This window comes from Podarcis muralis, chromosome 1 (genome assembly GCF_964188315.1).
Source record: "Podarcis muralis chromosome 1, rPodMur119.hap1.1, whole genome shotgun sequence".
Lineage (NCBI taxonomy): Eukaryota > Metazoa > Chordata > Lepidosauria > Squamata > Lacertidae > Podarcis > Podarcis muralis.
In genome coordinates, this window is record NC_135655.1 from 84,902,202 (window position 1) to 84,926,907 (window position 24,706).

General features: G+C 46.2%; 1 protein-coding gene and 1 long non-coding RNA gene across 4 annotated transcripts in view; one reads left to right on the plus strand and one right to left on the minus strand.

Annotated features, from left to right (window-relative positions):
- Nucleotides 1–19,794, plus strand: part of WNT6 (Wnt family member 6) — a 45,252-nt gene extending 25,458 nt beyond the window's left edge. For 2 of the 3 annotated variants that reach the window (XM_028741778.2, XM_028741769.2), the window contains exons 2-4: nucleotides 11,850–12,070; nucleotides 16,111–16,412; nucleotides 18,800–19,794. In XM_028741778.2, coding sequence (XP_028597611.1) covers nucleotides 11,872–12,070; nucleotides 16,111–16,412; nucleotides 18,800–19,261 — 963 coding nt within the window. In that variant the 5' untranslated portion in view covers nucleotides 11,850–11,871 and the 3' untranslated portion in view covers nucleotides 19,262–19,794. The remainder of the gene's footprint in view (nucleotides 1–11,849; nucleotides 12,071–16,110; nucleotides 16,413–18,799) is intronic. The other variant, XM_028741784.2, reaches the window with a different exon arrangement.
- LOC114603078 (uncharacterized) lies at nucleotides 4,064–15,446 on the minus strand. The gene is made up of 3 exons (XR_003708047.2): nucleotides 15,080–15,446; nucleotides 12,906–13,008; nucleotides 4,064–5,109 (listed from the first exon to the last, which is right to left on the minus strand). It is a non-coding gene; the product is annotated as an uncharacterized LOC114603078 (long non-coding RNA).
- Nucleotides 19,795–24,706: the final 4,912 nt, after the last annotated feature.

Sequence of the window (24,706 nt, forward strand, 5' to 3'; positions counted from 1 at the left end):
ATGATCATGTTCTCCTGGGTTTCAGGATACAGAGGCAAGGGAAAACTGATTATAATCGGACACACACTCTGGACTTCAAGAAGGCCAATTTCGAAAATATGAAGGAGCTACTGGGTGTGATTCCATGGTCAGAAATACTCAATGAGAAGGGAGTCCAAGAAGGATGGGAGTTTCTCCTTGTAGAAAGCCCAAATGCAGACAATACCAACAAGAATGAAAAGTGGGAGGCATCTCAGGAAACCGGTGTGGCTGCATAAGGAGCTTACAGATGAGCTGAGAGTTAAGAAGGGCATGTATAAGAAATGGAAGAAAGGGGAAATTACAAAGGAGGCATATACATGAGTAGCCAACAGTTGCAGGGGGAAAGTCAGGCTGCCTAAAGCTCAGAATGAGCTCAGGCTTGCAAGAAAGGTTAAAAATAATAAAGAATGTTTATTTGGCTATGTCTGAAGTAAGAGGAAGTGCAAGGAAGTGGTGGGTCCTCTGTGTGGGGAACACAGAGAAATGCTATTGGGTGACAGAGAAAAGGTGGAACCATTCAACACCTACTTTGCCTCTGTCTTTACTCAAAAGTAAAGTGATGCCCAACCTGGTGATAACAGAATAAATGATGTAAGGAGGGAGCTGCAGCCCAAAATATGAAAAGAGGTAGTAAGGGAACACCTAGCTACTTTGAATGAATTCAAATCTCCAGGGCCTGATGAACTGCAACCAAGGGTACTAAAGGAGCTTGCGGATTTAATTTCAGAGACTTTGTCTATTATTTTTGAGAATTATTGGAGAACAGGTGAGGTCTCTGCAGACTAGAGGCGGGCAAATGTTTTCCTCTTCTTCAAAAAGGGGAAAAAGGAAGATCAGGCAACTACCAACCTGTGAGCTTGACATTAATACCAGGGAAGGTCCTAGAACAGATAATTCAATAGTCGATCTGTGAGCATTTAGAAAAGGAAGCTGTGATTACTAAGACCCAGCATGAGTTTCTCAAAAATAAGTCATGCCAGACCAATCTGATTTCTTTTTTTGATGGAATTACAAACTTGGTGGATCAGGGAAATGCTGTGGACATAGTGTATCTTGATTTCAGTAAGGCTTTTGACAAAGTCCCCCATGATATTCTCACGAGGAAGCTGGTAAAATGTGGGTTGAAAGAGATAACTCTTAGGTAGATTTGTAGCTGGTTGACTGACCAAACCCAAAGAGTATTCATTAATGGTTCTTTGTCATCCTGGAAAAAAAGTGACAAATGGGGTGCCTGGGCTCATTGTTGTTCAACATCTTTATAAATGACTTGATTGAAGGAATTGAGGGGATATTCATCAAATTTGCAGATGACTCCAAACTGGGAGGAGTAGCTAATTCCGCTTCTAGTCGCCCACCAAGACTAGATGGACTTTTGGTCTTATCCTATTTATTTACAGCATTAAACTTATCTATTCTGCCCTTCCTCCAGAAAGAGTCCAGGGTCAATAATAAACGACAGCTGAAAACAGTTTAAAAACAACATTCTAAAAAGATTTAACCGCACTGGTGTCCTTATTATCCCCACAAGGTAGTTTAGAATTAGAGAGAGCGGCAGGCCCACAACCACCCAGTCAGGTTGGGAGCTGAGCAAGGATTCGAACTCCAGGTTCCCTGATCCAAGGACTGAAACCCTCCCCAGGAACGCTCACCACTGCGCCGCAATGGCTTACCGAGCAATTTCCGGGACTAAGTGCCAGTGACCCCTGGCTCAAACGGAGCCCTTGTTTACAAAGCATCACAGGAGTCCCTTATTACAGACGCCGCGGCATTAAAAACAACACAATCAACACCTTTCATTTCAGATGCAGAGTTTGACTTTTCTGCGGGGCGCCCCGTCGGTGAGCATGCAGATGCGCGCGTGCATGTTTTCTATACTTGTGCCCTGAAAAGTCTCCGGAGGGGGGAACCTTCGATGGGGGGGGGGGCTTAGGTCCACCACCCTGATCCGCACCAGCCCCCCTCGCCGCTTGCTCGCCTCCCCAGCACCTCGGCCCCAGAGAGGCCCCACTCCGCTCTCGGGGGCCGCTTTCTGGGCGCAGGCGGGGCCGAGGGCGCGGTAATTGCAGACCCAGGCGAGGTTTGCGCCGGGGACAAGCTCAGGCAGGGCCCCGCGGGAGCTGTCGGCTTCCCCCACCAAAGCAGTAGCAGTTTGGCAGCATTTTTCTACCCTCGCCGCCTTCCCGGGGGTGGGGGACGGACGAGAGCTGACAGCTTCCTGTTGTCTTCTATTTTTCCACCCCCGCGCCGTAGGTTAATAAAAAAAAGAGAGAGCTGCGGTGGGGCGCCCGCATTTTTCTCTCTGCCCGTGCCCTCGCGCGCCGTGCGTCCTGGTCAGCGCGCAACGGGCGCAGCCGAGCTGGGCCGGGGGGCGGGCCTTTGGCGCTCTCCGAGGAGGACCACCGTGGGTGGGAGGGAGAGGAGGGCCGCTGGCTGGGCGCTTCCCCGTCGGATCTCGCCGGGGTGAACCACAGTTCAGCGTTTGATCCTCCGCCCCGGGGCTTGATCGTTATGTTTAAAAGGAGGACAAATTGTCCCTGCTTAATGATACCCTTGCCCAGGCCAAAACTCCGGTGTGGCGCGCAGCGGAGCGACCCCCCATCCCACCCCACTCCACCCCCTCGAGATCGCCCGGGCTCTTTACGCCCAGGTCTAGAACCTGCTTTCTATGGCAGCAGCGGTCAGATGGGATGGATCTGGTGATGAAAGACTCTGGCCTCAGGGACTGGGACCCTGCCCAGACTCTCGGCTCAGTCATAAAGTTCAGTGGGTGACCTTGAGCCAGCTGCAGCCCCTCAGTCTATCTCACCTGGCAGGGTTGTTGTGATGATAAACTGCAGGGGTGGTAGAACAACCCATGCCTGGACTGGGGATCCTTTTCAAGATGGAAGGATGCACTCCACACTGGGCAACTTTTTATTCAAGGGAGGGCACATGTGGGTGGTGGGTGAGGCCACAGGCAAAAGTGGATGGAGCAACCAATGTAAATTTTATTTAGCAGACCAAGAAAAGGCAGGACGTATGTAATAAATTAAAGCTGCTTTGAGCAGCCACAAAGCAATTTTCCTCTGCAACTGAATATAACTGCGACCAGTGACCATGTGCTCACTGAGGTCCTTTGTCAATTACCCTTTTCTGGGCATCCCTACCTTCAAAAGTTAGGCAGATGGCTGCAGGGGAAAGGGCCATTTCTGCAGTGATGCCCTGATTATAGAAGTGCCCTCTCAGACTTTTATGCCTGGTTCAGCCTTTGTTACCTTTCAGACACCAGGCCGTCCTTTCCCACCAAGCTTATTACAACAGCTTGGGCTGTTTTAGAGTTTGTTATCTTTTTATATGCTTTTAAGGGGTGCTTTCTGGCTAGTTCTCCTGGAGCTTGTTGTATATTGTTTTGGATTCTAGTCGTGAGCTGCCTTGAAGATTAGAAATACTGGGAAGGAGGAATATATATGCTTGTGTGTATCCATGAAGGAGAGATTTTCAGGCATATATAAACCCCAGCACCTCATGCTGCAACTTGCAGTATGTGTGTGTTGCTGGAGGAATAGAGGGAGTTTTGATAATCCCCCCATGTCACCTCAGCCCTCCTAGTTGTTACCATAGTTGCTCTCATGATTCTAGAGCCTATGCAAATCCCTTTAGCTTGACTTGTATTACAGTGGTACCTCGGGTTAAGTACTTAATTCGTTCCGGAGGTCTGTTCTTAACCTGAAACTATACTTAACCTGAAGCACTACTTTAGCTAATGAGGCCTCCTGCTGCTGCTGCACCGCCGGAGCACGATTTCTGTTCTCATCCTCAAGCAAAGTTCTTAACCTGAGGTACTATTTCTGGGTTAGCGAAGTCTGTAACCTGAAGCGTATGTAACCCGAGGTACCACCGTACTTGATCCTAAAGGTAAGAGATAACCTAGCAAATTGATAATATAAAACTTGTTTTCGCTTTCACACACACATTGCACACACATCAGAGATCTGGCCTTACATATTTTACACTTTTTGTACTGGCGAACAACACTCCACCCCCAAAATGGACACAAACTGAATATCACAAAAGGTAGATTTATTATCCCTACAGACTTAAGTTTTCTTTTGTACATGACAATCAGAATGAGTTAGTATAAGCCGCTTTTAGCCCTAATTCTATTTCTGTGGTGACTGAGTATTATCTGTTCAGATACTGTGGTATTTTCCCATGCAGTTCCATTGTGATATATGTATCTCTGTTTCCCTTTGCTTTGACTTACATCTGTATGGTGCCCCCTTGTTACCACAGCAGCATAGGAGCTGCTTGTTTGTGGTATCGCCCCACACTTTTGCCTTAATATTTAAAGGCCCAGTGTCTTCTGCAAAAGGCCAGCTGCATAGGTTCTTCCCACCCTATTGTCACTTGGCTAAGAACAGAGGGAGCAATGGACCCCCATACTACTGGGCCTGTAAAAGTTACAGTAGCAGCATGGACTTAACCCCCCAAAACTGCTCCCATGATGCAGCTGTAACATGCCTAGCTCTACAATTCTATGATCAGGGGTGCCAGTTTGAATAAAATATGGGGGGGGGGGAGAGAGGTAATCTCCGCCCTGCACAATCGATCACAAGATGCGGCACAGTATTTGAATGGCAATGCCCATCACCTTGGGGGGCAGCCCCCTCAAATATTTTATTGTGGTTGAAGGAACCTCAGTCCCTAGGAGTTGACTCCTATATGTCTATGATTCTATATAAGGGGCACCTGTAGCCCACATTTTAAAAAATGGCTGTTTTCTCCTCTGTTTTACTGAGTGCAGACCAATGAGATGTATTTGAAAAGAGCCCTGCTGTCCCTATACATTTGACTAAGATCTCAAAGGATTGCATGTCCAGCCCTTGTGGCTGGAGAGAAACGTTTTGAGAATGGTCGGGTAGCTTTGTCCAATGCTGCCTTAAACGTATAGACTGGACAATGCATTCAGTGCACAAGAAGTGGAGCTTCAATGTCCTGAGCAGGTGACTGCCTCTCTCCATGGTGCTTATTCAGCTTCAACCCTTCTCCATCTTTCAGTACCCATTGGCTACTCTTATTCATGGCTGCATGTGACTGCTGCTCCAAAATCTATAAAAATGCAATAGTTTATAATCAATTAATGATGTGCATTAGATACCATGTGACTAGCGTTTGGGTTTCTTTGGTACCTTATCAAGCTCCTCATCCCCTTTTTTCTTTGCACAGAAGTTACACATCCTGTACTTGTGACGTTGTGTCAGCTATGGCATATCTCTAGCAAATATCTAGTTTGTCTCATGGTTCAACAAAGCGTCAGCTCAAGGGCCTGCTGTCAGTTTGCCCCTAGTTTTGTTGCAATCTGAAAAATATAGTCTCAACAGAGCCGTATGGTGTGATTCTTCAGAATGTGTAGATTGGCTCATACTTAGCCAGACCCAGCAAAATTACAAAATTGATTTATGGAGGCATTTTTAACATGTACCAATAAATGGCAAATGGACTGTTTACTCTTCCTGATCTGTTGAACTCAGAACACATCATGATGTTTCCCATGGCAAGGAAAACGTATAATGCATCATCTCTATGGTTCAAGCTGTGTGTTTGAACAACACTTTGGGGACATTGTCAAAACCAGATGATGCAGATTACCCACTCTAATCTGAATGTGGGATTACATAATGCTGAGCACACATTCCAAGTGGGAAACAGCTCAGAGTTGACTTTGCACAGCTCTGCAACCCAACGTACATACTCCTGAATAAAGAGGAAAGTACAACTTGGAAGCTGTCAGTGATTCTGCGGAAATGGCCAAAGAGTAGAGATGGTGATGAGGTAGAAATGCAGGGGGTGGCAAAGCAGACAGGATGTGTGGTAGAGCTGGGGGACGCCCAGGTTGGCATGCAGTATTTGCAGCAGAATGCTCTTCCTGGTTTCTGCTTCTTTGCTGTGCTTATGAGAACAGTGCCCATTTGCAGTCCTTCCATTTCCTTAGCCTTACTAAAGTACAGTGGTACCTCAGGTTAAGTCCGTGGTCCGTTCTTAACCTGAAACTGTTCTTAACCTGAAGCACCACTTTAGCTAATGGGGCCTCCTGCTGCCGCTGCGCCGCTGGAGCATGATTTCTGTTCTCATCCTGAAGCATCCTGAACTATTTCTGGGTTAGCGGAGTCTGTAACCTGAAGCGTATGTAACCCGAGGTACCACTGTATGATGACCCTTCTGCATTTCCAATCAGCACTCACTGCTACTCAGGATTCCACTAAGTGTAAGATAGGTCTTATATATGTCTGATATATGGTATGAGGTTAGGCCTCTGGATACCTGCTGCTAAGGAGCAAGATCAAGGCAGGGCTGTTGCTGTTTTGGGTTTCACAGAGGCATCAGGTTGGTCGCTGTGGGAAACAGAACGCTGAATTAGATGGACCTTTGGTCTGATCCAGCAAAGCTCTCCCTATGTTATGAAGAGGTTGCATGTTTTTGTACCACACCCCGTTACACAAGGGATGCCTTATTCTAGAGCTATTGCCAGTATGATGCAGAGCAGAAGCAGCTCATGACGGGATCATAATGGATGTCTATGAAGACAGGACAAATAGAAAGTGCAGCTCTGCCTGTGTGGTCTCATTCACAGGCACAGTCATTGCCTTCAAAGTTCATGGGTGGTGCACATGGATTCCTTAAACCCTGTGCTTTATAACTTCCTCTCTGGACATGTACCCAGGTCACTGAGTTGGGTTGAACCATTGCTGGAAATCCCCTGGCTGCCTCAGCTTCTCTAGTGACTCATCTTCTTCATTTTGATTCCTCCAGAACTTGCTGAGAATGGCAGAAGATGAGCCAGGCAGTAAGGAGCCTTTTTGTGCCTTCTTATCCAACAAGATAGGCAGAGATCCAAGTGGGGAAATCCCCTGTAAGATCTGTTAGCTCCACTATCTGGGACTCTGAACAGGCTGACAGCCTTCTGAATTTTAAGTGTTGTGGTGCTGAGGTTTCCCCTGAAATAAGCTGCTATTTTATATACCACCATCAGGTATCACACACTGTTAAGCCGCCTGCCACTAGACAAAAAATGGACAATAATGAAACACTGGGCACAGCAGATTAATGTTATTCTTTGCCTTCGTGGTATCAATCCATGCCTTCCTAGCCCATAGCCCTATCTTAGATACCCAAAATGCATTGCATTGCATGTTGCAGACTGAAAAAGTTGAATGTGTCTTTGATGGGTAGTAAATATGAAGGAGGAAAATGTTCAGGAGTTGATGCACAAGGAAGCATGTGGGCTACACCAAGTGCCTGAGCACAGGGAGCCTCACCAAACCCCCTCTCTGGCCTTTGAAATTTAGCAGAAACATGGCATATTTTCAAGTTCTTCTTCATGACCATGAAAGCAGCAAAATTGTTCTTTTTAGAAATGAACATTGAGATTACAGTATCTGGATGTTTCATGTGACTGCATCTGACATGAAACAGGTTTGTAAGTTTCTCCCAGGAGAATTGAAGCCCCTTGGATTCTAGGGTGAGGAGATTCCTGGGACTAGCCTCCCCCAAAAGTTGACAACAGACACATTCTTAAGTGTGATGAGTAAAACCCCTGCACTGAGAATCATCTGGTAAACCAAGGAGGAAAGCTGGCATAAACCCAGAGCTTGTTTACTGGCCTTTATCATTTTTCAAGGCCAGTCAGCTGTTTCCTCGCAAGAAAGATGTTTCCCCTGTTTCTCTGGATTGTGCTGTTCCCTACCCCAGAACAAGCAACATTTCTAGAATTCATTAAGTTGTATCCAACTTAAGTAATACACAGGGTGGACCTATTGAGAACAGTTATTATTTATGCATAAATTAAGTCAATTGATTTCAATTGGTCTACTCTTGGGTATGGGGGACGGGGATGGCGCTGTGGGTAAAAGCCTCAGCGCCTAGGGCTTGCCGATCGAAAGGTCGGCGGTTCGAATCCCCGCGGCGGGGTGCGCTCCCGTTGCTCGGTCCCAGCGCCTGCCAACCTAGCAGTTCGAAAGCATCCCCGGGTGCAAGTAGATAAATAGGGACCGCTTACTAGCGGGAAGGTAAACGGCGTTTCCGTGTGCGGCTCTGGCTCGCCAGAGCAGCGATGTCACGCTGGCCACGTGACCCGGAAGTGTCTCCGGACAGCGCTGGCCCCCGGCCTCTTGAGTGAGATGGGCGCACAACCCTAGAGACTGGCAAGACTGGCCCGTACGGGCAGGGGTACCTTTACCTTTTACTCTTGGGTATGACTTGGTAAAATACAACCTACTGTGTTTTATGGACTTGTTTAGCACTATGGACCATTCTGCATAGAATAAAGTGATAGTGAGATGACCTCTTCTTAGACTATACCATGTCAGACTGTAGATAAGAATATTTTTATTTTTAAAAACCCACTCTGTCTATAGAAAACAAGCATGGCTGAAGAAGAGATTTAGTGTAACCCTTTCCTTAAGTATGAGCTTTCGTGTGCATGCACACTTCTTCAGATACACTGAAGTGTGCATGCACACGAAAGCTCATACCAAGAACTAACTTAGTTGGTCTTTAAGGTGCTACTGGAAGGAATTTTTTTTGTTTTGACTATGGCAGACCAACACGGCTACCTATCTGTAACCTTTCCTTAAGGTTACTACATTCAGGGAATTAAAAGAAAATATGGGGAAGTACTGTATTCAAAGATATATATGACCCACCCCCCTCTTATTTGTAGTCTGAAGTACAGCCCAGAATTCTACAACCCCAGGTCTCCCATTCTATTCTGTGTAGAATAGTTCCCAGTGTGTAGAACAGCTTCCCAGTGACAAGTGAAGATCACCCTGCCCTGGCCTAAGGGGGAAAACAAGTCTCAAGTTATGTCAGATTAATTCGCTAAAAGTCCACCTAAAAGTCAACTGGTGGTGATTTTTTTTGGGGGGGGGGGGAGTCATGTGAAACAGCTGTCAGATTGAGAAAGTGGCAGCTAGGAAAATATATAGCAACAACAACACCTTTATTGTCATTGTACAACTTGTGTAAAATGAAATTAAACAAGCCTCCCCCCCAAAAAAACACTCAATCTCTTTTCGAACAACACACCACCTCGCAAGTCAATTTCGCTGTTATTTTCCGTTCAACAGCCTAACAGTCCACGGATAGAAGCTATTTTTTAGCCTATTGGTACGGCTGGTTAAATATACTTATATATCTCCTGCCTGAGGGTAGAAGATTAAAGAGGTGATAGCTGGGGTGTGAGTCATCCCTGAGAATTTTTTTTGCTCTCCTAAGGCAACGATCCCTTGCAATGTCATCTAGCGGACTCAAGGGACAGCCCATGATATCATGTGCTGTATTCACCACCCTCTGTAGAGACTTTCTGTCCGTGGCTGTCAGGCCAGCATACCACACTGTGTTACAATATGAAAGGACACTTTCTATTGTGGACCAGTAAAAGGAGTTAATCAATTGTTGTTTAACATTATTCTTTCGCAAGACCCTGAGGAAATGGAGTCTCTGTTGGGCCTTTCTGACCACCTGAGTTATGTTGATTTTCCAAGTGAGTTCCTCACTAAGGTAAACTCCCAGGGATTTAAAGGAGGAGACACTCTCCACACAGCCCCCCTCGATATACACTGGGGCAGGTTCCCCTCTCTTCCTCCGGAAGTCCAACACTATCTCCTTTGTCTTACTAATATTTAGGTGCAAGTTATTCTCTAAGCACCATGTAGATACTTTTTGAACCTCCCCCCTGTACGCTGTTTCATCTCCGCCTGCAATTAGGCCCATTATGGTAGTATCATCTGCAAACTTAATAATTACTGTGAATCGATCAGATTATATGCAGTCATATGGGTACAATGAGTACAGGTAGGGACTTAGCACACATCCCTGTGGGGTGCCAGTGCTAAGCTTCAGGGAGGTAGATGTAACAGTCCCAATCCTCACCGTTTGTGTGGATGCCGGTTCTGTATATACCAGAAGTAATTTCATTGGCTAAGCACAATGCAGAGTTGGAGGGTCCTTTGGTGTAAGCCAGCATAGCAATTCCTATGTATTTAAGCTGAGGACAAACCACAGGCAATGAGTGCTTTTTGCCCTGTTAGTGAGTATTCCCAGGGCATCTGGTTTGCTATTGTTACAGACAGCAAATGTGCTTTTTAGTCTGACCTAGCACAGCAGATGTTTTTGTTGTAGTAGTTAGGTATTTTATAACTTTTGTAATCCATTCTTCACCTAAAGGGCCCAGAGCAGAGAATACATATTAAAACAATACAAAAATATATATAATTCAAAGTACAGTAAAGTCACCAAGTAGGAGCAGAAACAATATGCACTTAGGATGCTCCTCAGAGAATGAGGTTTACGCTTATTCCTGGGACTTTAGCTAGGATTTACATCAGTCATCCATATTCCTTGAAAATACATACTGTCAAACTTTGAATACAATAAAGTGTTTTTTAATTACTTATAAGAGCATTTGTATTGTAAAATAGTAAAGGTAAAGGTACCCCTGCCCGTACGGGCCAGTCTTGACAGACTCTAGGGTTGTGTGCTCATCTCACTCTAGAGGCCGGGAGCCAGCGCTGTCCGCAGACACTTCAGGGTCACGTGGCCAGCGTGCCGAAGCTGCTCTGGCGAGCCAGAGCCGCACACGGAAATGCCGTTTACCTTCCCGCTAGTAAGCGGTCCCTATTTATCTACTTGCACCCAAGGGTGCTTTCCAACTGCTAGGTTGGCAGGCGCTGGGACCGAGCAACGGGAGCGCACCCCGCCGCGGGGATTCGAACCGCCGACCATACGATCGGCAAGTCCTAGGCGCTGAGGTTTTACCCACAGCGCCACCCACGTCCCTGTATTGTAAAATACTCAACCCCAATGCTTTTTAAAGTTGGCTTTGCATCCTTTTAGAAGACTGAATTCTATTCTGCCTCCTTTTTCTCATTAGATCAGTGTAAGTTATTTGAGTGTCACCTACTCTAAAACCTCAAGGCATTACTATGAACAAAATAGGAAATAAAGCCCATAAATATGATGGACTTAAAAAGGAACATCAATAACCCAACCCAAAGCTATGTAGGGGGAGCCTCCCTGTCCAAAACAACAACCCCAATAAAGAACAATTGTCAGCTGGAAGATGTGGACTCAAAACCCCTAATAACTGTGCCACTATTAAAACTAATAAAATTGCAACAAATTTACTAAAAATCAGAGGGGAAATAAAAAAAAAGTCTTCTTGTTTCTAGACTGGCTTTGCATAGACATCTGGGTTCAGTGGATAATTTTATAATTTTGGGGCTTTCCCAGATGGTTGCTATTTGCAGGTGAGATTCAATCACCTGCTGGCAAATTAAGGTTGCACAATTAAAGCTGATTGGAAGGTCTTACGCAACAAACCTGCTTCCGCAAAAGACAGACTTTTTGAGAGAAGGAAAGTGATAGAAAAATGCACTGGGACATGGGCGTAGCCAAGGGGTGTAGCCCATCCCCCCAAATCCTCAAAAAGTATTGAAAAGCATTGAAAATACTCAATTAACTGAGGTTCTGCTCCCCCCACCCAGCAGAAGCCTGACCCCCAAACAAAAGCCAATCTCCCAACAAAAAGCTCAGCTGGCTACGCCCATGCACTGGGAGGTGTGGAATAACACTTGCCTTGATGCTACATTGTCTAGCTTCCCTGCATAAGATCAGAATGAATGCTCATTTAATAGCCAACATCATCTAAACTCCCTGCAAACAAATCAGGATTAATGCTCAATGAAAATGTCCCTTGGAAAACACCCAATATCTTTGATGCCTATCCTAGGCCTAACCATTTCTATGTAGCTAGAGTGTTTTTCCTTTTCTTTTCTCTCCAACCTCTCCAGGGCAGTGGGCAGCCCATTGGTCATGGATCCCAACAGCATCTGCCGGAAGACCAAGCGGCTGGCTGGGAAGCAGGCTGAGCTGTGCCAGACGGAGCCTGAGATCATGCAGGAGGTGGCCAAGGGGGCCAGGCTGGGCGTGCGGGAGTGCCAGTACCAATTCCGCTTTCGTCGCTGGAACTGCACCAGCCACAGCAAATATTTCGGCAAGATCCTACAGCAGGGTGAGCTGTTGTTTGGGGAGGCAATTTCTCCCTTTGGGATTTTCCCAGAGACTAGAAGGCAGGCCACTGGGCAAAGCGATGCAGAATCAGCAGAAATGCTTTTCTGTCTGGCCACATCCACACCTTACATCTAAAGCAGTATCCTACTAAGCAGTCATGGCTTCCCCAAAAGAATCCTGGGAAGTGCAGTTTATTAAAAGTGCTGACCACACAAAGCTGCGGTTCCCAGAGCCCTTAACAAACAGCAGTTCCCATAATTCTCTATGATAGTTAAAGTGGAATAGGAGACCTGTTGTGTGTGTGACCTTCTGTCTATGCCTGAATGCTGAAGTGTATCCATGAAGAGAAGCATTCCCCCCCCCCCCCCCGCTGTGATATGCTGAAAAGTACTGAGGCCTCCAGACAGCAACCATATTTTTCAGTCAGCCTGCAAAAACTTCACACATCACCAGCTCCAACTTTGTGTGTACACAGAAAATATGTCAAGGTGTGAAGTAGTCTGCATTCTGTTGCCACATGCATTTCATAATTTGCATGAAACGTACATGTCTCTCCAGCTGTTGCATGTGATGATACACCCAAGGGTTTCAAATCATTTCCAGCACTGAAGGGCTTTCCATGTTGGAAAATATTGGGAAGAAACCTTTATATGCTACAAGCCCTACAACTAATTTCATTTATATCATTTATAAGGGAAGAAGGGTTATCCATTTTTCTGAAGGGCTGCAACATGGTTGATTAATTGATTGAAACCTTTTTGATCAATTAAAAATGTTCCTCCAGGCAGCAGATATTTAAAAACAAATTGTAATTATTTTAATTGCTAGGTACTTACAAAAACCACAGTAGCATGCTCTTCTCAGAAGCAGCTCCCCTTTTCCCATCCAAAGGAAGAAATGGCTCTTTTAAGATGCCTGTTGTGACATGTGCATAGATCACTGAAAGGCAAAGGAAATATGCATTTTATGTATAGCTACCGATTTATTCATATGCAAATGCACACAAATTTAAGTGATTGATTTACTAAGATTTCTTTAATCTGGGGACAGTCCTCAAAATGAAACTGGGTGCTGCCTTTCATTGCTTTGTGCATGAAATCAAGGCCAATCATGGAAAAAACAACACTTTCCCTGTCCAAATATTTTCTGCACTGTGGCTGGATGCAATAGCCAGTGTGGTACGGGAATTAGATGTTGGACTAGGACCTTTCTGGGAGTAGAAGGATCTGATACATTTTCCTAGGTGGGGGGGGGGTTGCTTTGTGTCTCCCCCTCCCCTCGCTCCCACAGAAGGCACAGGACAACACCGCATTAGAGTATGTGAGGCAAGGGAATTGCTGGGTCCTCAGGGCGGCACAGGTTATTGCTACAGGCCGAAGGTTTACTGCTATGACATGTCTCACTGTCCTTGTAATGAAGCAATTATGGGTGCTCCCAGACAATACAGCAGCTTTTAATAAAGCCCAAGAATGTATCCGTGTCTGGGAGTGATTTACTGCCCCCCCATTCCGCCCCCCCTCCCATTAGACTGTGCTCCTACATGTCCTTATAGCTTCCTCCAGGCTTCCCAGCAACCTGACAGAATAGGGGCCTGGGCAATAAATAACACACACCCCAGGAAGCCCCCTTGCCACAATACTGGATGGTGTCTTTTTTCCCAACCCTGCCCCAAATGTAAGAGGACAGGCAGGTCAAAAGGACAGGGCAGGATCCTGGTGCACTGCCCTAGGGCCAGCAACAGGCACACTATGGACACGACTAATGTTGTCAGGCTCATAAAAAGGGTTTGTAAAAATAAGAGCCACCTTTTTGAGGAAAATTTCATGTGACGTTTTGAACACCAACTTGGGAGGTCATTGTTATAAATTTCTATCTACTGGAATACAAAACAAGTGGCTCTACACATCCCACTCCCAATACCTGCAAAAGTTTCAGGGTGGACATACAGCTCATATCCCATAACTTCCTACTGAAATCCTATAACTTTAAACCACAAAGTTACTCATGCTGTTGTTTTTCTTGATTTTGTTGTGCCCTTTCAGATGGCAATAATACAGTAATACTGGGGAAGCATTGCAATGCAACTAACAAAGCAGAATGGTACAGGGATGGTCCAATATAAACCCACCACCAATGCACTATTATTGTATTAATAACATGTTGCAAAACGCATCCCCCCCAAAACCCCCACCACCTCACCAGTCTATAGGGGCTTGTACACAGTGGCTAACATTTCTATTGAGAGCACATGCAGACGATGACAATATTTCCCTTAGATATTTGCTCTTCAGAGCCCTTTCCAGCCAGAGCAGAAGCCCATCAGGCTTCTAACCTAACTTCCAAAGTACGAAAGTAAAGGAATGGAAGGTTCTTTCCCTTGTCGGTCATTTCACTCCCTAATTAGCGAGCTGCGGCATTGTGTTTCCACCCGCGCTTCTCCCTTGGACATTTATATGTCTTAAGGCGACGATTAGAGTCCTAGGGACTAAGCAAGTGAACCTTGGTGGCGGCGGAGCATGGATAGAAACTGGATCGGGGGTGGTGTTGCTTGTGCAACGCAGGAAGGTATGCGCGAAGATGCTGCGGGCAAAATGCATGGGAGCTTGTTGCTGCCGAGCCGGGTAGCCGGCCGGCCACGTAAAGGAATGCCCTCCTGCAACGCAGAGAGAGAAGCCCGCCCGTTTTCATCCCGTCCTCCCTCCGTGTCCTTCGCTCCTGGTATCTCAGCCCGGCGGGCGGCTCCGGGTTTGTAACAAGCCGGGCGACTGCTGGCAAAATGAGAGGAGGAGGGCGGGCGGGCGGACGGGAGAGACTGAGCCCCCGGCGGGTGCGGCGCCTGGTGCCGGAGCAAGCAAAAGGAGAATCCCCCTTTGGCTGTGGCAGGTCCCGGCATGGCGAGGGATGCCTGGAACTCGTGTCCCGCGGCGGAGGGGCGACTGGCGCCCCGCTGTCAATAAGAATCCAGGTTATTGGGGTGGAGGAGGAGGAGGAGAGCGGGGGGCATTCCAACCTGGCCTTGCCCTCCTGGTTGCCGGGCTCGGGCAGCAAAGCAATTCCTTAGTGGAGTAGATTGATTTTTCCACCCGCCGCGTTTCCGACGGGCTGCTGAGCAAGAAGAGCTCAACCGGGGCCGTGCAATTCTCCTCCGTAGCTGCCGCGCATTTTTCGCTGAGATTTGCGCGGGATAATCTCCCGCCGGACTGTGCCGGGTGAGGCAACTATGACCGCCTCCCGCTCTGCCGCCCTTTGCATGGCACCCCAAGCCGCTGCCTCACTCGGGTTAAAAACAAACGAACAAAAACAGCCCGTGGTCGCCACTCGAGCAGCAGCAGCCTCTTGTCCAGTCAGCCAGCCCTCGTGTCACCTCGGCGGGGAAAGCTGCAGTACTTCCTTCCTGTATAGTCCAGTCCCACGCAGCCGTAGGCAGACATTTAAAGCACATCGCTCCAAAGAATCCTGGGGACTATAGTTTACCTTTTACGGAGCTACAGTTCCTAAAACCCTTAATAAATTACAATTCCCAGTATTTTTTGGGGGGTGGGGAAGTGCGTTCACTAGTTTTAAAATGTCACCAGCGGGCCTACTGATTACAGTGGGCCTTACTCCCAGCATAAGGCTGCAACGTTAGACTTACAGTATACAGATAGCTGGAGTTTGAAATTAATATTGGAGGCTGAGATAGGCCTCTTTGGGTGATAGCTGACTGGAGGCAGGGCCAAGAGGTTCTTAAGCCTGGCAACTTACCGTAGTTCTACTAAGGAGCAGAGTTTACTTCCTCTCACCCTACTTTTAAAATGTGTTTAACAACAGGGAGGCAGAAACTGAACAGGTGCACCCACCCCACCTGGAACTGCAGTGGGGGGAATCTTCACTGGTTGGATTTCTGCTTGTTATGGTTTGTTATAGGCCGTGCTTTTTGCCAGACTTACCCCTGGCAGGCCCATTAACTAGTGGCTTGTTTGTTTGTTTAAACCTGACTCCATTTGATGTTCTCCATTTCTTTCTTCTTCCCTTGCTCTGTCCTCTCACTCTCTTACACAGATATCCGGGAGACAGCCTTTGTCTATGCCATCACAGCGGCCGGCGTGAGCCATGCCGTCACCCAGGCCTGCAGCATGGGCGAGTTGCTGCCATGCGGTTGTGAGGCGACTCGGAGCCGGTCCCCTCCTCTGCCCCCCGCCATCACAGGGTCAGAGGGCTCTGCTTGGGAGTGGGGCGGCTGCGGGGATGACGTTGACTTTGGCTATGAGAAATCCCGCCAGTTCATGGACGCTAAGCGCAAGCGTGGCAAGAGCGACATTCGAACTCTCATTGACCTGCACAACAACGAAGCGGGACGCCTGGTAAGGGCAGCCTCCCCTCACTACTTGGGTATCTGGAATCCTCTCTCCACAGACAACCCTGCCTTCTTCCTTGGTGGGTGGAGAGAACTGTGACTGCCCCATTACTTGCCAAAACATGGCCTGCTTAGGCTTAACTTGGCTGCCCGTCACATCCTCACTTCCACTCCAGTGACGCAGCCCTGCCTTGTGTCCAGACCTATTTCTATGGTCAAGGTCATCACCCCAACTGCTCTCACACAGCTTGAGCCCTCATCCGGTTCTAGGGCTAAGGATTGCTGTCATGCATGTGCATTTGGCCATGCTCTGTTCCATGCAGTAATGGGGCAGAGTATCCTGTGGCTACAGCAGCATGCTGTAGTCCCTTTTGCTTGCAGACACTGTCACTACTGCTGCCATGTTATCTGCTAATACTGTACAGGCACATCTATATGTGCACATAAAGCTGGAGGTAGGGGCTTTAGGACCAACAAGTAGAGAAAATCAGTGTAGGTTTTTCTGTTGGGCATATTTTCTTGGGGTAATCTGTTGGTGAGTGAGGGGAAAGCCAGCAGTGGCCCAGAGCCCAAAGTGGAATGGTCCACCTCTTTTCTCCCCATTCTTTCTGACACCCCTCCCCCCCCCTCTCTCACACACACCCTCAATTTCCTCTTCCTCTCTTCCTCTGCCCCCTTCCCCACTGCCCTGCAGGCTGCCAGAAATTGGGTAGATTGCTCATTCCAGAGGGCTGAATTCAGCGCTTGCAGAGGGATTAAAAAATTTGGCCAAAGGCCACATAAAATTAGATCAAGGGCTGCAGCCTGTGGCAATATAGGGCACAAGTGCCACTGCCAGGTATTTGGCCATCCCTGCCTCACTGGGCCTCATTTCCATGGTACAGCAAGCCAGAGTTCCTGCCCCAACACTATGCCAAATATTAATTCATTTGAAATATGTGTAGAACAATTTGGACACTTTTTACTATTGGGAGTTGGAGGAACATTTCCCTGCCAGAGAATCCGTACACAGCTATACCATAAAATCCCACACATCAAAGTAACAACTGATTAACAAAAGTATTTATACCCACCTCAAATTCATATCTAAAAATCATCCTTTAGCTGATCAGGCCTGCTTTAAGCTGTTGTCCCTTAACTTTAGCTGGCCATCATTTTTAACGGTGCAAAAATGCTACTAGAGTTGGATGAAGTGTTTATTCCCAACTCTCCATCCCAAGCATGCACTCTCTCTCTTACCCACCCACATCAAACTCTTTGTATTTTCTCTCCCTTTCTGCAAGCTTGCTTCTAACTTCATGATTCAACCCTGTATGCCCTATAACCAAAGCATGTTCCCTTGATAGGCTAAACACCTCTTTCAACCTGCCTTCATTGCCTGCCACCTGAATTTCCCTCTGTAATCTTTAGGTATCCTCTTCCTCCTCCTGCCTCTGCCTGTCTTTTCCATCCCCTCAATCAGTCCTGGGGCTCATCCTGGATTACCACCAAAAACATACTGGTTGGCAGAACAAGAAGATTTCATGATCCCCATCAGAACCATCAATTTATCAATGGATAATAATACAAAAGGCCAGAGGGGACAGTTAGACAGTTTATGAACAGGTATGCAAAGCAGACAGATCTATGCACTTACATGCATAGAGAGCTCATGTGATGTAGTACTGAAATGTGGGAGGTGCATGAGCCTGGATCAAATCCAGTAGCAACAAGCTCTGTAGGGGTAGATTTAGGCAACTGGCAATTTCAACTCACCACCCTCAATATGAGGATAATAATACTGGCCTACACTGCAGGGTTGTTTTAGAATTCTTGATATAGCATATGTAAAGTATTCCAAACATTCCAGGACTGTATCACATAAATGCTAAATATTACTGTTGTATTACATGCTCTCACATGTAGAAGAGGGTAACCCAGTCAGAGTCTTTTGGTCCATATTCAGAATATGGGAAGGAGGTGGGGACAGGGAACCTAGTTCTCCTGAGATATTATCTCCTTCATAATCTGACTTCTAAAGCATGGTGCTGTTTACATCACCTCCCTCCTCTTTTGTGAATGTAAGGCACTGATAGGCAATGTCATTCTCAGGGTCTGAGGGCCAGAACACAGTAATCTGACTGTGGATGACATGCATTTTCATTTTCTCTATTAGGCTCAAAATGAGCTATCTTCCACCCCACCTTCTCTTGTAGTTGAAAGCAGCCTTTACCAACCTAGTGCCCTCCAGTTGTCTTGGGCTACAGCTCCCATCAGCCCCAGGCAGCATAGGCTGATGGGAGTTGTAGTTCAACTGTGGTGAGCTGATGTTGATTTTGCCACTTTCACCATTGCAGTGTGTTCTTGGAGGTATGAATTATTTTCTCCAATGGCTGTTTCTTTTCCTCCTTCCAGGCAGTGAAGAACCACATGCGGACAGAGTGCAAGTGTCATGGACTTTCGGGTTCCTGTGCATTACGCACCTGCTGGAAGAAGATGCCCCCTTTCCGGGAGGTGGGAGACCGCCTCCTTGAACGCTTTAATGGGGCCTTTAAAGTGATGGGTGGCAACGATGGCAAGACACTCATCCCTGTGGGACGGAATATCAAGCCCCCGGACCGGCAGGACCTCATCTACTCTGCCGACTCACCTGACTTCTGCGTGGCTAACCGCAAGACGGGTTCGCTGGGCACGCGTGGACGAGTGTGCAACAGCACCGCCATGGACATGAGTGGCTGCGATCTGCTATGTTGTGGGCGCGGCCACCACGACGAAACACTTCTCTTGGAAGAGAACTGCCTTTGCCGCTTCCATTGGTGCTGTGTGGTGCAGTGCCGGAAGTGCACGGTACGCAAGGAGCACAGCTTATGCATTTGAGTGGGTACAGAAAGGACACTGGGCAGGGATGGCCCAGAGCATGAGGGCAAGGATGATGCCCAACTTGCCACAGAATCCAAAGACAGGGAGCATAATCAAGCCTGCTATGGGTTTGAGGGAACATGGATCATTCTGGACTGCCTTGGAGCCCCAGAGCATGGAAATGGATTGTTTCTGAAACTTTGGTTCCCTGCCGTTTCCAGCACTTGTTGGTTATAACCTCCTCTGTGGCAGGCCCTGCGCCTCCATTACTCATTGACTGGACATACACTCCTGAAGACGGGAGACTGGTGTCACCTGACATTCTCCCATCATCATCCTCAGCATCTTGGTCCTATGTGGGTCTCTGACTATAGGCCATGCACAGTTTCCCTGGAGGGAAGTGTTGTGCCTCATTTATTAATGGATCTTTCCTGTGTTTGAGAGAACAGCAGAGGTTTCCTTGAGCTTGACTGCTCACTCCTGTGGCTTCCTTGCCCCCCTTCAGCTGGGGCTGCTGTTTCTCTCTGCATTAATAAAGCTATTTAAACTAACAGTGTCTTAATCCATTGTTGCAAAAGGAAGTGTTCACAAGTGCACTTAATACAGATGAGTAATTTAACTAGAAGTTTAAACTATTTTCTTGTTCATCCCATAGGCATCTGGTTGCTCCACTGTAAGAATAGGATGTTGGGCTGGTTGGGCCTTTGGTCTGAACTAGCAACAGGGTTTTATTATGTTCTTATCTAATCAGAGCATTTAGAGTGGTATGAAGATGACTTTGCCTAACATTAATGCATTGCTGTTAAGTGACCTTGGGAGCAGGTCCAAGAGTGTTGAGAGATTATGTCTCTTGCAGGTCAAGAGCTCCTGTGGAGTTAGAGATGCTGGGGTTGAATGGTGATGTATTTGATGTCGAGACCGCTCAGTTAGGATTTGGACTGATTTGGTATGAAAGGCATGTCCTGTATGTTTTGTAGCTTTGCAACATTGTTCCTTATTTACACTGTCAAAGTCACTTGTGGAAAACCTCTAGCACTTCACTTGTGCAGACGAATAAGTGAGGCTCCCAGCAGGTAAGTGACATGTGCAGGTAGGTCACACACATTCATCAAGGAGTCTTCATACACAAGAATTCATCAGCCTTTTTTTAGGTGTGTCAATTTGGGGGAGGTCTATTAATAATAATAATTATAATTATAATAATTATAATTTCACCAATTCTTTCTGTTTTTCCCCTCCTAAGCTGCCTCGTAAGAATAAATTAATGCCAGAACCCTCATTCTCTTTCATGCATGGAGACACGAAACACAGAATTCTTCCCTAATTAACTTACTGATGGCAGTTTGAAGAACCTTTTTCCCACCAGAGGGCGCCAAGGGCTTAATGTAGCATTGCATGTTGCTGAGAAAGCAGCATTCTGGGTTAGACAGCATTGCTATTGTGAACTTCCAGGTGTGTGTGCCCTAGCAGAGTGGGTCAACATAGTCCAAGAGGGTGCATGGTCTGTTTGCTTTCTCCTGATGCAGCTCCTACTCCCATCTTAAGGATGAAGCCTCTTTGGACTGATTAGCTGTGCATCAGATTTATGCTGATGGGTCTACCAGGTGCAAAGATTCCACTAATGAGGAAAGGTGTAGAATCAACCAAAAACTGGAAGCAATAGTATTTGGCCTGGTTTTGATGAGATCAGAAGTGGGATTTGGGGGAGTATTAAGGACCTGTCAGCATGAGGAATTGTTTCTTGTTAAACTTCCCTTGCAATTTTGTAATCACTGCCTTTGAGTCGTCTTTCTATGCCTTTTTCTTGATTGCGATCTCCTCTGATGTTGCACTGACCCTAGTAGTCATGCAGATTAATCATGCACCTGCATCTGTTGCTGGCTTACACACTATGATCTCATGAGAGGTGTGACAGCCTTGGCCTTGGGAACCTTAGTGCTGGAGGGGAGCAGAGATAAAACTTGGAAGACCTAAGATTCTGAGTGCCAGCATCTATACAATTTATGTCAGTGGAACACAGGCTTCCAAGCAGCATTTTATCAGTGCATATTGATTGCTCAGCAGCCTCAGATGAAAAAAGATATACCAAATCTATATTTATGCCAATTAAAACTGAAAAAAGTTCCCCCACCAAAGAAAGAAGCCTAGTATTGTATGGCTTCTGGTCAGGTGGGAAGCTGTGGACATGCAATCACACATGAGGCCATACATGCTGCTTGTTTGCATATAGGCAAACATGCATGTGGGCACATACACACAGACCTCTACTTGCCCTCTGTTGGTTCATTGCTTCCCCCTGTGCTGCAGCTGGGATGTATAGAGCGGGTAGCTCAGTGTACCATGACGGGGATGGGAACATCTGATTCTCCCAAAGTGAAGCCATGTGTCAGCCTCACCACAACACAGGCAGATAATGAGAGGTTTCTCCCAGCATGGTGGGAGCAGCAAAGGGGGTTCCTCTGGGCTTTCTTGCCCCAGGCGTTACTAGAGGGTTCATTGCAGGTCACAATGGAACTTCCCTGCTATCATCATCATCATCCGGCTTGAATTGTGGTTTTCAAACTGCTCCCTGACACTGGGCAGGAAGGTGCACACAGAAGCAGCAGTCAGCTGGGTTTAGGGTGGGGTTTTCTTTTTGTAGGATCTTCCCCCCACCTAGAAGTATTCAGTCTGCCCTTTTCCAGTTGCTGGGAATTGCAAGGGAGGAGCATGTTTTTGCACTCAGGCCCTGCTTGTAGGCAACCGGTTGGCCACGGTGAGAAATGGATGGTGAATTAGATGGACCTTTGGCTTTATCCAGCAGGGCTTTTTTTCTTTTGTTTTGTTATTACCGCTCTAAGTCTCTCCCGGACTCTCATGCCTGTAGTTCCAAGAGCAAGGGTCTCCTTGCTGTGCTGTGTGTATCGCTGAATTTCCCTTTTCCTACAATGGGTTTCACTTATCACATATGACCTTACTTACAAATATGATAAAAACCATATAAGATGCAAGTAATGCAGCAACAGACTCAAATACAATGCTGTCTTGCCTTGCCATTCAGACACAAATTCTGCCTTCATCTATCACTCCACCAACCATGTTGCCCCCTTAAATGGGTCTTTTCAGCTTCCTGTATCATAGGACCAGACCTGCTTGTAGCTTGCCTCAGTTTCCTGCCCCCCATTCCACCCCTCCCCTCCCCAGCTTCAGTTCAGTTCCTGGTGCTATTGAATTTCAAGTCTCTCCTCCCACATGACTTCCCTCCAAGAATCCTGGGAAATGTAGTTTCTTAGAGGTGCTGGGAGTTGTAGCTTTGTGAGGTGCAAACCACAGTTCCCAGGACCCTTTGCGGGGAAGTAATATACTTTAAATGTATGGTGTGTACTGCAAAATCCCCACCTGAAATTAAAGTCCCTCAGCTTCTTTGTTGCAGAGTTCTTAGGGTTTTTAGGCACATCACCAATTTCAGAAGACAGGGAAATGTAATTATTGCGGATTGTTTCTCAATACATTCTACTGAGAGTAGACCCATTGAAAATAATGTGCATAAGTTCATTATGTCAGGGTCTACTCTGAGTGTGGCTAATGTTGGATACAAACCAGCATTCAGAAGACAGAGAAATACAGAATTACGTCAAACATGACCCTGTACGGTTGCGGCTTCGTGTTTTGTCCCGCCTTAAGTTCAAGTTTATATGATTTTTTAACCATAGGTCATTACAAACCTAATTGCACAGTATAAAACTGTATTAAAACAATATAAATGGTGAAAATACTGAAATAGTAAACCAAATAATCAAATTAGGATAATGACAAGTGTCACCATGACGGATCCCAGTGTTAATTTTAGTTTCTGCACTGCCACAGCAAATAAAGAAACTGGGCGGGTGACAGACGTGTTTCTTTTGATCTCTCAGTAAAGGACAATTTTTGTTCAGCTCATTCCCAAGGCTATAAACTGGGACACCGGAACAAAAAAATTGGTGTTCTGGAATGTACAAATGAAACACCTCCATGAAAAATATCCTCCACACAAACATTGGTTAACTGAAAGCTTGCCGTAACATCCCTCCAATGTCTGGAAATCTTGGAGCCATAATAAAGGCTATAATAATAAAGAAAGAGCAGTGCTGGATTTAGGGTGGTGCAGGCAGTTCCCCTGCACAGGGCACAAAGCTGAGGGGGCGCAAAATGGATAAGATCAATAACTGAGAAGATCCATTTGGGGGCGTCAAATTTTGGTCTCACACAGGGCACCATATTATGAAATATTACCAAAGGCCGTCGCTGAAGAAGAGCATAAAAGAAAGGTATCACAATATTGGACCCTTTTGTATATGGAAAAATAATGATTCATCTTCATGCCCTGATGAGTGCTGTAATTGTTAATTCTTCTTTTTAACCAAAATTTAGTATGCCTTGCCTTGCCTCTGTTTCTACTTAAGGAAGTAAATCTAGGCCATCCTGCTGATCTAAGCTTACACGCTGCTGCACTCAGTTCACATTAACTTTTTTTTCCTAGCTAGAAAGAATGTGGGTTCTTCATAAGGCAGGGCTTAAGCCAATGCAGAATGAGGGTTTCATTAGCAGATCTTAAAGCCTATTACTGTTCGCAGTTGAGCTACTGGAATGCCTTGAGGCAGAGCAAAAAATATGATCATCAAAAAAATTTTTGTAGGCTTTTAAGGGAACTAATGCTTTCACGTCCCCACACCTAGAGTTGACAGAGCTATGGCATCATCTTTCTTATGAATATATTCAGTGCCGGAATTACTAAGTTTTCACCTGTTCCACAGGTAAAGTTCCACATTGCTTAAGAAGTTTTGAAAGTTTTAAATTTAACAATGTGCTGGGGTAGCCAGGAGCATTTTCCAGGGAAAGTATATCCAGAAATGTAAAGGTTTTGACCTGTTCAATTACATGCCCATCCATAGTCTGTCTGTACCTGGGGCAGGGGTTGTGGTTGTATTTTACGAAACACTACAACTTTTGCTTTGGAATAAATTATTAGTAATTCCTTGCAGAAACTTTGAACATCTCTCATTAGCCTTCTCAAGTTTATCTATGTATATGAAACCAAAACCATATTGTCAACATGCATTAAAATAATCAACTATGTTCTAAAATGGAGACTAGGAAATATTTCACCTCCTTCCTGTTCACTTATTACGTATTACATAAACCCTAAACAAAAATGAGAACTGGCGAACAGTCTTGGTATACATCTCTTTCAGTAGGTATTTTATCAGAATTGAATTTCCTTCTATTTCTACTGGAATAGCCAAATTGGAACAGGTTGCCAGGAACAACCACAGTGAGTGACAACAGAAGAATCACCAACAGCTTAAGTGCTTCCTCTCTCCCCACCTGTAGAACATTGAAAAAGTACCACCAGAATCAGCAATGTCAGCTGTACTAAACATGGAAACAGCATAATGCATGTGAGTAACTTGTGAGCAATACATGTTCATGAGAGAGAGCAAT